Source organism: Rhineura floridana, chromosome 10, assembly GCF_030035675.1.
Source record: "Rhineura floridana isolate rRhiFlo1 chromosome 10, rRhiFlo1.hap2, whole genome shotgun sequence".
NCBI classification, from domain to species: Eukaryota; Metazoa; Chordata; class Lepidosauria; order Squamata; family Rhineuridae; genus Rhineura; species Rhineura floridana.
Window position 1 is genome coordinate 52,773,521 of NC_084489.1, and position 12,633 is coordinate 52,786,153.

The 12,633-nt window shown below is 45.1% G+C and overlaps 1 protein-coding gene across 2 annotated transcripts in view; it reads left to right on the top strand.

Moving 5' to 3' along the window:
- The window catches only part of SGCE (sarcoglycan epsilon), a 76,796-nt gene extending 66,520 nt beyond the window's left edge, over positions 1-10,276 (top strand). For both annotated transcript variants that reach the window (XM_061587080.1, XM_061587082.1), the window contains exons 10-11: positions 7,980-8,023; positions 9,989-10,276. In XM_061587080.1, the coding sequence (XP_061443064.1) occupies positions 7,980-8,023; positions 9,989-10,005 (61 nt within the window). In that variant the 3' untranslated portion in view covers positions 10,006-10,276. The remainder of the gene's footprint in view (positions 1-7,979; positions 8,024-9,988) is intronic.
- Positions 10,277-12,633: the final 2,357 nt, after the last annotated feature.

A 12,633-nucleotide genomic window follows, 5' to 3' on the forward strand; every position in this document is an offset into this window, starting at 1 on the left:
ATTTCCTGATCAATTCCAGCCGCCGACAGCTCAACGAAGTCTTGTGGAAAATCTGATCGGTTCTCCTATACCTTGGAGAACATTTAAGCCAGTCCAAGATTCCTCTTGGCTGGCTTCTAACCTGAAAAAAGCTTCCTCTGAGGCAGAGCTCCCTCAGAGACAACCACCAGCCAGCACTCCTTCCGGGAAGTCGACCCAGCTGGCAAAATTCTTTTCCGTCAATCTTTCAATTGGCAAGCCTCCCCCAGACAGGTTTACAGCCATGTTGCTCACCTCTGTCTGGTACAATCAATCAAGCTGCCCTCTGGAACTCCGTCTGCCGTTCAGACCAGCAACTTACTCCCGTGTAATGCGCTGTGGATCTGGGCCCATAACCCCTATTGACGTGTGTGCGTTGTTGCGTGAAACAGCATACGTTACGTTGGAGTTAAGTTGCTCAAGAAACTTCTCAGATGCATTAGATCAGGTTAAGAGTCTTTTATTAAGACATTATGGCTTAAGGCTTTAAGATCCCCCCCTCTAGGAGAGAAGTTCTCAGTTCAAAGACATTACACAGAAGACTCAGCTCAACACAGATAACTGCTAGAACTCTCCCAGTCTATCTTGATGCTGCCATGACAACGGCCTTGGCTATCCGTTCCCAGACTGGGCAAAGACATAACTTCTCTTAGCTACAGATTTCCACACTTTCAGACTTGATGGAAAAACACTCAGTGACAGTGTGGTTCAATGGTCAACAGATGGGCCTTCAGATGGGTTTTAAAAACTCGTGTTTCATGTAATCTTTTGTAAATGGTCTCTGGGTGGTACTGGTCTGAAATTGCTTTTAAGGTGTTTGTGTGTGTTTTTATGGCGGGTGTTTTTCTTGAATGAGCCTGGCTTGTGTATCTGTTTTATGCTGCTTTTTCTAAAATTGTTTTGGATTGTTATTAATATTGTTGGTTTATATTTTGTGATTTTATACAGGCCACCTTATGAAGGCTATGCCCTAAGAGGGAGCCTAAAATATGTCTGTAGAATAAACATATTTTACAAATGAATTTAACTAAATACAGATAAGCAGGACGGGCAAAAGAGGAAGTTTTACAAAAGGGAATGCCTTAGTACAAATGTTTACATATTATCCTGTAATAAGAATACAGCAATAGCAACCCTGTAAGAGTATAATCTGCCATTGTTTCAGATTAGTGTTTAGTTTTGATTTAATGCATCAGATTATGACTTTGATACATGTTCTTTTCAAGCTCCTTTTCATGCATAGGACATCCTTCATTTTCTGGCTGTCACAAAAGATATCAAGAAGTATCTGCAGACTAAAGATGGGAATTGAAATTAATTATATTCTATACTACTGGATCAAAATAAAATAAATCCCCTTGTGTGGCATGGGGAATGGAAAATTCATATGTACTTATGAACAGCAAACAATTTAACTTATTTTCATAACTAACCTTGACCTAGGGATGTGGCAGAAATTCGATTCCGTTAATACTTAAATACAAATCTAACTTGCTTACCAAAACAATACATGAACTGAAACAAAGCCATCTTTTGAAATTCACACTTCTTCAAATTTTGCATTTGAGATCTCCAACTAAGTAATGTGTAAAAAATGCATATGCTAGGGTTAAACATGCATTAAAAATAAGTGAAAATAACATACAAAAATGCATTATATTAGGGGAAATTGCTTTGCAGACATTGTGTATTGGGCAAATTGCATAAAAATGTGTATATTAGGAGAAATAAGCCCTAAAATGCTGATGAATTTTCATTTGTACTTTATTTTAAAACATACAAATTGGTGTGGAAATGTAGAGAAACTGAAAGAAACAAAAATTGACAGATCTGCCCATCCATACTTTGACCTCCTTACCAATTATAGAAGGTACGGTTGGACTTACCGTGAACGGTGTTTCTTCATGGATGCCATGAGGTCTCCACGTGGGTTATAGTCCCCAATCAGCTCGAGACAGGAACCTGTCATAATTTTTTCTTGGCTCCTCCCCTTCTTACTGAGGTGATGCCAGTTCTCTTTCTTGACCAGCTCGGAACTTCACCTCAGTGTAACATAGAAAGAACAAATCAGAAGATATAACAACAGAATAAGAGCAGATAACACAGATTGCAGATGGATTTCCCAGCCCCTCATAGGGAGGGTCGTGGAGACCTCATGGCATCCATGAAGAAACACTGTTCACGGTAAGTCCAACCGTACCTTCTTTCATGGATGCCAGTGAGGTCTCCACGTAGGACGTACCAAAGCTCGGCCATAGGGTGGGTCTATTGAGGAAGAACCTGCTGGAGAACCCTACGACCGAATGCGGCCTCCGCAGATGCGTATAAGTCCATTTTGTAGTGTTGGGTAAACGACGAAGGTGAGGCCCAAGTTGCTGCCCTGCAGATCTCCTCCAATGGGGCATTAGCTGAAAAGGCCGCTGTTGTGGCTGCCGCTCTAGTGGAATGCGCCGTGATTCCCTGTGGCACGGGTTTACTGAGTGATCTGTAGGCTAAGGAAATGCATGCCTTTAGCCATCTAGCTATAGTTGATTTTGACACCTTGTGGCCTAGAGTCGGAGGATGGAATGATACCAGCAGAGATTCCGATCTACGGAATTGAGCTGTCCTATTGATGTATACCTTCAACGCCCTCCTCGCATCGAGGGAGTGTCATGCCCTTTCCATGGGGTGTTTAGGATTTGGGCAGAACGTGGGCAGCACAATCTCCTGTTGCAGGTGAAACTGCGACCTGACCTTTGGTATGAAGCTAGGGTCGATCCTCAGTACAACTCTATTGTTATGGAAAATGCAGAGGTGTTTTTGCACTAATAGAGCCTGAATCTCTGATATCCTGCGTGCTGACATGATTGCTATGAGGGACGTGACTTTGAAGGTGAGTATTCGCAAAGGAACCGTCTGCAGGGGTTTGAATGGAGATTTCTGTAGTGCGGTCAACACTGTATGGGGGTGCCATGAAGGAAATCTGTGCACTACTGGAGGGCTGATAACGGTTGCTCCTCTTAGAAATCTCTTGAGCAGCGAATGTGACGCTGGAGAGACCCCTTCGTCTAAAGATAGAACGGAAGCAAGCGCCGATAGCTGACGTTTGAGGGTGTTAGGACGTAGACCCTGGTGGAGGCCGTCCTGGAGGAACTGCAGGATATGTGGTGCGGATGCCGTCATAGGATTGGTGTCATGCGCTGTACACCAACGCAGGAAAGCTGCCAAGGGAATTGGTATATCCTGAGCGTAGATGGCCTACGTGACGCCAGGATAGTTGCTGTTGCATCAGGTGAAATATTTAATGCTAACAGCCTGCTCCGTTCAACCTCCAGGCGACTAGCTGAAGCCAGGCTGGGTCTGGGTGGAGGACCGGTCCCTGATGTAACCGGTCGTGTCAATTTGGAAGTGGAAGGGGGGTTCTGACAGACATCTGGACGAGGTCTGCAAACCACGGTCTTCTCGGCCAGTATGGGGCTATTAGGACCACCTGCGCCTCTTCCCTCCTGATCTTGTTGAGGACTCTGGCGAGGAGAGGAGTTGGTGGAAATGCATACAGTAGGAGCTGTGGCCAACTCGCCGTCAGTGCGTCTATCTGTTCTGCCCCACGCATGTGGAATCTTGCAAAATATTGAGGGATCTGATAGTTTGTGTCCGAGGCAAAGAGGTCCACCTCTAATTTTCCGAAGTGTTGTTGAACCATCAGAAAGACGCTTCTGTTGAGTGCCCATTCCCCTGGGAATATCTGACATCTGCTGAGCCAATCCGCCCGATCGTTCATTGCTCCCTGCAGGTATTCCGCCGATACAGATGTAAGGCGCTGCTCTGCCCAGGACAGCATGGCTATTGCTTCTCCGCTGAGGAGCTTGGATCGGGTCCCTTCTTGTCTCATTATGTATGATCTGGTCGAGGTGTTGTCTGTTTTGATCAATACATCGGGGTAGTGAAGACTGGGAAAGAAATGCTTCAGCGCCAGGTGAGCTGCCCTCAGTTCCAGCCAGTTGATGGGCCTGGCTGTCTCTGGTGGACTCCAACGTCCTTGTACAAAGAGATCCATATAATGAGCCCCCCAGCCCCAGAGGCTGGCATCTGAAGTAATTATTGCACGAGGCGGGTCCTGTATCGGGATCCCCCTGGACAAATTCGAGTCCCGATGCCACCAGGTGAGAGACTGACCCACTTTGTGTGGTAAGGCAATCACACGGTGTCGCCTCGAGGCGATGTCTCTCTGGAACTTGATCAGAAGATGTTGAAGAGGACGTGAATGAAGTCTGGCCCATGGTGTAACTGCTATAGATGATGCCATCATCCCGAGCAGTTTTGCCAGGCGCATCAAGTCTGATTTCGTTTGGTCGCGTATGGAGCATGCTAGGTCTGTGATGGCCCGGATTCGTTGTGGCGCCAGCGTTATAGTTTGAGCAAGGGTGTCTATCACCGTGCCCAGGAGTATAAGTGATTGCGTGGGGTAGAGGTGACTCTTTTGAACATTCACTAAAAAACCGTGGTTTTGTAGGAAACTGAGTGTAAGATTTAAGTCTTTGTTTGCCTGGGTAAACGACTGAGACCTGAGAAGTAGGTCGTCCAGATAAGGGGAGAGGTGCACCCCTTTCAGACGTAGGCCTGAGAGTGCTGCTGCCAGCACCTTGGTGAAGATCCTGGGTGACGTGGCAAGTCCGAATGGCAGGGCTTTGTACTGAAAGTGTTTCTTCTCGTATGTGAACCTGAGCAACTTTCTGTGCGTGGGGTGAATTGGAATGTGCAGGTAGGCCTCCTTGAGGTCTATGGATGCCAAATAGTCCTGGGGTTGGAGTGCCTCTCTGATTGAAGCTATAGTTTCCATCCGGAAAGTCCTGTGTTTCAGGAACTGGTTGACAAACCTGAGGTCGAGCACCCCCCTGAATGAACTGTCCTTTTTTGCCACCAAAAAGAAGAGGGAGTACACTCCTGAGAACCGTTCGTCCATGGGGACGGGTTCTATAGCTGAGATTTGTAGAAGGTGCTCTATTTCTGCTAGGAATGTTCCGTGTTTTTGTAGTGATGTCGGTCTGTGTGAGAAGACGAAACGTGGGGGTGGATACTGATGTAACTCCAGTCTGTACCCGTCTTTGATAATGCTCAGGACCCATTTGTCTTTTGTTGTTGTCTGCCATTGGTTTAGGAAGTAATTGAGTCGACCTCCGACAGGTATAGAGTCAGAAACGTTGTTGTGGTTGACGCTGCTGCCTAGTCTGGTAGGACTGCTGTCTATTCTGGTGGAATCTCTGTGGAGGCTTCTGGTTTTGCCAGGGAAAACGGGAGCCTCTAAAATCCCTCTGTCTGTTGCTGAAGAAGGGCCTTGAGCCACGAAAGGAACGCGTCTGGAAAGTGGGAGTATAGCGTCGGAATGGCTTTCTTTCCTCTTTCCCCTGTGAGGGCATAACTTTCTTTTTATCCTTATTGTCCACCAATACCTCCGCCAGATTGTCTTCCCCAAATAATTTCCCACCTGTATATTTAGTCGTGGCTAGATTAAATCTGGATGCATTGTCCGCATCCCAATGTGAAAGCCATACTAGGCGCCTGGCTACCACTGCCGTGGCCATAGCCCTGGCTGCAAATTGTGAGGAATCCATAGTAGCGTCTGCTACGAAGGCCATGCAGCGTAAGAGTTTTAAAATGGACTTTCGTAACTTGGAGACCTCCAGCTCCTGATTTTGGGCTAGGTCCTCAATCCACAGCAGTGATGCCCTAGAGAATACTGAAGCTGCCACAGAGGCTCTTATGGACATAGCCGTCGCTTCATGTACCCGCTTAAGTGCTAGATCTGACTTGCGCTGTATGGGATCTTTGAGATGAGCATCCCCATCCCGTGGCAAGATCGAATGTGACAGGAGCGCAGTAATAGGCCCATCCACATCTGGGGCCCGCAACTGTTCCATAACACTGGGTTCTAAGGTATATAGTCTATTAGCCCAGTTAGTCCCTCTTTTGGGGTATAGCGGTAGCTCCCACTCCTGTTGAATATTAGCCAACAGCATAGGTGGGCACAGAATGCCCTTAGGCCCGGTCTTAACAGTAGGCAGTACCATAGCTGGCCTGGAGGAGGTAGATTGTTCCTCAGAAGGAGCAGTCAGCTCCAGGGAAGCAATCACCTTTTTTAAATAATGGTTCAAAATGAACTTCCAAAAATAGTCTGACCGAGTTTTGAGCCTCTGTTTCTGAGGCATCGGTCCATTCTCCGTCATCCGTGGACCCTGTAGATCCGATTTCTGATAGGGCATCCTGGTGGTCCCGCTCATAATACCCCGTACCCATAGCCACCAAAGTCCGGTCAGGGGAAAGCTGTCTGGCAACCTAGCGTGGTCTCTTACATGGTGGGGGGGCGGCTACTGCCGTAGGCTGTGGGCATTGTGGAGTATTGGGGGGTATCACAGTAAATGGTGGGACCTCCTCTAATAGTGCCTGCTTAAGTTGCCGAATTACGTCAGGCGAAAACAACTGTGCCAGCGTCATTGAAGGGGTTATTAAAGGAGCTGGCATAGGCCGAGGAGAGAGCTGGGGTGGAGAGACGGGGGGGCCATACCGCCCATGGGCTTCCGTTGTTCCCTCATCCTCTGATCTGCTGTCGTCCGGCTGTTCCAGTAGATGGCACTGGACTGCAGGCTCTATCGAACATGTCTCTTGAGTGCCACTCAAGATGGCCACCGCCGCCTTTTCGGCGGGAAAAATCATTAGGGAGCTGGAAGAGGCAGTAGGCGTTGGTGAAAGGCTCACTTCGCACAGTAGGCCTCCGCCCTGATTAGAGCTGTGCCGCGATGTAGCAGCGAAATTCATGCTCTGACGTGAGGCTTCTTGCCTATGCTCCCTGACCGGACGTTGCGCGTCCGCTGGAGCTGTTGCCGTCATGCCCAATATCTGCAGGGAACTGACCACAGCAGGAGCTGGGTGCTGCCCTGATTTTTTGTGTCCCTTCTTGTTCTGGGATTGTGGGACAGATGGCGGCCGGGAACTGACTGCAGCAGGAGCTGGGTGCTGCCCTGACCCCTTATGGCCTTGCAGGGATCCGACCACAGTAGCCACTGTTTGCTGCCCTGTTCCTCTAAGGGTTTTTGTCCTGGCGGTCTGAGAAGACGGCAGTGCTTCCATATCTCAGCCAGGAGAGAAAGAATAGGTACGAAAAGAGGAAGAGAAAGATAATAAGAAGTATAGAAAAGAACGAAGGAAAATAGAGGAGCCGTAGGCTGATGATAGTCTACAGAAGTGAGAGAAAAACAGCCAAAGGTTGTTGCCCGAGCTGAGACAGGAACAGAACTGGCATCACCTCAGTAAGAAGGGGAGGAGCCAAGAAAAAATTATGACAGGTTCCTGTCTCGAGCTGATTGGGGACTATAACCCACGTGGAGACCTCACTGGCATCCATGAAAGAAGGCATACTTCTGTTACTTTTATCGGCTTAGTCTAGTCTAAGACTCCAATCCCAAAACACACAAACTAGGGAGCAAGTTGCACTGAACACGGAGACTTTCTTCTGAATAAATATGCATAGGATTGTGCTACCAGTTAGCTGGACTAAGGTCACATTGATTTCATTGGAACCTAAGTTCAAGTAACTTAATCAGGATCCATCCCATCACCTTTGGAACTTTATTGTACTCCTGGTCTGAACTTAGGACATATCTTTTTTTGTCAAATGTGTGGGCATTTTTCTATTACTATGAGACAATCATTTAAGTCAGTAGTTCTTAACCTTTTTTGAGTCACGGACCCCTTTGAGAATCTGATGGAAGCTATGGACATCCCCCCTGCATAAATAAATAAATAAAATTTATTTTATTGCACTGGAATTTGATTTTTTTTGCACCTGGTTCACAGACCCCTGAAGCCCATCCGTCGACCCCACGTTAAGAACCTGTGCTTTAAGTGAAGAATAGATGCAGTGTTTTGCCATTGTCTTTCATCCTTCTGAAGATTCTGAATTACTTATATTTACTTATTTATAGGAACCTGCCACATCAGACCCAGATTCCACAGCAACAAACAGAAGGTGACTTTTAAAATTATTTCTCAAAAAGACAGAATATAACCTAGTCAAGTTATCCACAAGTGCTGATAGACTGACTGCAACATTTTTATTCACTTGTGTATTTTTCTGGGACCAGGTTTCACAGAGCTAATAGTGGTGGTAAATGGGGAGCAGGATGCAGGGCTATATATTGTGTAGGCTACTGTGTAAGAGGAAGAATTACAAAATTCAGAAGGCATCTGCGAGATCCACCAGTCAAAACAGAATGTGACCAAAGACTGCAATCAGTATTCATTGTCCTGAAATGTCTGGCAAAACTACTATTGTTGATCATAAATGAATACAAATGTTGGTGGTTTCCATGTGCGCTTGGCTCATTAAGCCCAACTAAAAACCTGGAATTCCTCACTTCATTTTTTTTCTTGGCAGATGTGGTCCCTACTGGTGGTGTTTTTAGTGCTACAGATGGATCTGCTTCTGCAGCCCAAGCTCATTTATAGTTAGCTGCCCCCAAGCCCCTGAACTCAGCTTAGGCAGGGCTAATGCTGCATGGGAGGAGGATGATGGTGTTTCTCCTATCCTATATATAAAAAAGGCAATTTAAAGTTTTGGGAGTAGTAAAAACATGCGGTGTGGTGTTATGTGTGAACATCATCCCTGCTCCTAAATCTCCATCCACTCTACCCCAAACTTTCCCATGTTAAGTGAGAAGATCTGGAAGGGGCATTGTTGAGGGAAGGTTAGAGGTGGAGTGGGCAGGGATGGAGATGGTGGGGGAAGGGATAGCATGCATGTCCCCTATGCACTTTTTGCCTTCATGGGTTCTTTGAATGCCTGAAGAGAGCTTTAGTCATCACAGTGCATTAAGCTCCATTATGCTTTCTATGTGCACTTGGCTTGTTGTACACAACTAAAAAGCTTTTAATTTGTAGGCAGTAGCGGTCAGTGGGCCGGTGAAGCATTGTGATCCTGGCTTCTGCATGGCAAGTATTGTTGCTGCTGCTTACTGGAAGGGGGAGGGGCAAGGTCTGGGGCACAGTGTAGGCGTGGAATGGCAGCAATGTTGGATTGTCTCCATGGCTGTGCCCACACCACAGTGCTCCCCAAGTCTTGCCCCTCCTCAATAAGCAGCAGTGACGCTCGCAGTTCAGAAGCCAGGTACACAACGCCCCCGTGCCTTCACCTCCCCACAGACTACTACGGCTTGTTGGAAAGATAAACATAAAAAAAGGCAAAACCTAGATTAACTAGATGATCATTCAAATGGAACAAAGGCAACAAGGAGCCTTGTGGCATCTTAACAAGCTATTATATTATTATTATAGCATAAGTTCTGTGAACTAGAATCAGTGCATCTGATGTAGTCTATAACTGCCAACTTGAACTATTTGTGCATGTGATGGACTCCAGCAGCTCATGCTACAGTACATGTTAGATTGTCAGGTGCCACAATGTACTTTGTTGTATTGCTGCAACAGCTTAACAATGCTACTCTTCTGAAAATTAATCAAACAGAAGAATTTTTTACGAACTTTTACTATCGAGGGAAGAATTATGGGCACACTTTGAGCTGTTTAGTGACCTGTACATGAACCCATTTTAAGGGGGCTTGTTTTCAAAATTGTTGTCTTTTATTATTGCTTTCGGGGATTAAAGGAGAATTCCGTATGACAACATTCCAAAGATTGGAGGCAAGTATTACATATAGTGCTGTTTTGCTTTCTCACTGTTCAAAAACAAATGATAAACACATTTACTATGGTGTTTACATATCAATTCTAGATTTGATCTGTATGGTCACACATCCAAGATTAGGTGTCCTCAGGCTTGTGTAGCAGGTGTAAATGGTCTCTGAATTTCTAGTGTATGGATTCTCATTCCAAGCTGAACAAAGTTAGCCCCCAATTCCCCATCAATAAACTTTCAAAACTATGTTCAGTTGACTTCTGATTTTTCTAATGTATTTCTGTGAATTATCATTTACAGGTAAATGGTATACCTGAGGAAAGAAAACTTACAGAAGCAATTAATTTGTAATTAAATAAAACAACCAAGATTACCTTTCATTTCTTTATCTGCTTCAACGATGCATGAGTTTTTCTGATGAAGTGTGCATGCCTACAGTGTTATGTATTCCAGTGTCAGATGCTATCATTCCCGTATTACTAAATTTACTATATCTTTTTGTACTTCGGACATTTTCAACAAATTTGTAAAATGTTAACTTTTATATTGGTTACATTAAAATATGTACAATAAAAAACAAATATTAAACGATGGGTTCTTTCTTGCATGGGTTTTAAAGCAGTGTATATTGTGCAAAGGAGATGAGCGTTACTTAATTTCTGAATATTTTTTGGTTTTTAAAAAAATGCCCCGGCCTACTAAGTGCTGCTGTTGTGCTAAGAACGCATGGACTGGTTATTTATCTATTGCATTTATATACTGCCAAGGAGCTCTTGGGTTCAGTGTGGATCAAGGGCCCTTGTGCCTGCAATTTGCATTATGAAAGGATGTTAAATTGAAACATAGGACACTTTTCAACAATGCAAATTGCATGCAGGGGTTGGGGGCTGATTTGGATTAGGCTCACAGCAGGGGGCAAAGGGTTAAAGGCCCCTAACCCCTTCCCAGATTCCCTAGCTAAAGAAACCCTGAATTTAAGGATAAAACACTTTCATTAATGCCACTGTACTCCTATGCACTTGTACATCAGAGTAAACACCACTGAATTTAGTGAGATGTCTTTGAGTGAGCATAAGATCAGATGATAAAGCTCATCGAGCATTTGCTTAACAAAATCTCTTTTGCGCCAACTATATATTACAACCTTTGCATTTCTACTAAATTAAAGCCAAAACAACTTCAGAATGCTTGCTGTGTTCTAGTTTTAAACCAGGTCTGCGCTAGGAGACCAGAGATCAGACCTGTCCTGCATGAGTCTTCACTCCCTCTCCCCCCCTCCCCCGTTTGGCTTGCAAGCCTTTTCAGTCACAATTCAGTTTGAGCACCCACTTTCTATTCTAATGCTGCAAACTAAGCCTGAATCTTAAAGGACTAAATATTGCCAAAAGTTCAAAATCAAGCTCAGCTGAGACCTCTTCTCCAACTCCATCCTCAATGATAACTGTGCTCAGCAGACTGACTTGCCTAACTTCTATGCCTTTACAATTTGTGTTAAAGCCTGTCAGAAACTTGCCTGCTCAAATCTCTTGCATTAGAGAAAAGAATGCTTACCACACTGAGCAGCAGCTGCGAGGGTAAGTACTGTATATGTGTTCTGCTTTTAAAGCATGGTCAAAGGCAGTTACCTATTCTTATGAATTATTAAGACTAAAGCTTAATTCAGACATTATGGTGAGGAAGCTTAACTATGGGCTAGTGTGATATCTGAACTGACAAATCATAGTGGCAGCCGGCACTCTTTATCTCCAGAGTCTGCTATATCATGGAGACACAAGTGAGTTTATGATGCCATGTACAAAGATGGCAGGATAATAAGCACTTCTAAAGTATGGTTTGCCTATTATACTTTTAGGAGCTCAAACCTATAGTTTGGATTCTAAACTATGGTTAGCATAGGCCATAGTTTGGCATGCTATCTGAATTTAGTTTAAAAGAGTTGCACATAAAAAACATTTGCATTCCCTAACAAATGGATAATGCAACTTCAACTAAGCGCTATAAATAGTCCTTCATACTGGTTGGGTTACTTATTTCAGCAGATGGTAATAAGTGGACAAATAAGGCACTCTAGTGCAATCAGAACTTGTGCTGAAGTAAGCAATCTGGGACTCTGAGGACACATTGCTATTCTAGATTAAACACAGCAAAAACAGAGTTACTGGTAGAATGGTCCATTGGAATCACCTGAAGGGTGATTTTCACAGGTACGCCTGCCATCAGATTGGGTACTACTGCCATCTAGCGTCCGAAGGCAAGAATGCACTAGAGTTAAAACCTGGGCCTCGGGCCCCTCCCACTCCAGTCTTCATTTACGACGAGTCGGAAGTGGTATATCTAAAAGGAACAAAAAGCCAAAGGCCCCAGCAGCAAGGAAAACAGAGGGACGAAACCAGAACAGGAAACACCATAGAAACTTGCAGCCGAAAATACAGGTTTTAACTAAGAGAGAACATGACAGAGCACTAAACTTCTAGCATATAGAACATAAAAAATGGAACAAATCATTCAGAAATCCCCCACAAGGGAGGGACGTGATGGCAGGCGTACCTGTGAAAATCACCCTTCAGGTGAGTCCAATGGACCATTTTCCACAGGTAGCCTGCCATCAGATTGGGATGTACCAACGCAGCCCCTTAATAGGGAGGGACTACAAACAGCTTACGAATCAGAAAGGACATGTTGAAGGACACGTCTCCCGAAGGAGGCGTCAGCTGAAGCATAGCGATCAATCTTATAATGCTTCACGAAGGAGTTAGGGGTAGCCCATACCGCCGCCCTACATACGTCAGCAAGAGGAGCATTAGTTAGGAATGCCGCCGTAGCGGCAGCTGACCTGGTGGAATGAGCCGTGATGTTAGACGGCACTGGCAGATTAAGGGACTGATATGCGAGAGAAATACAGGCTCGTAGCCAACAGGACAAAGTGGATTTAGAAACCTTTTTTC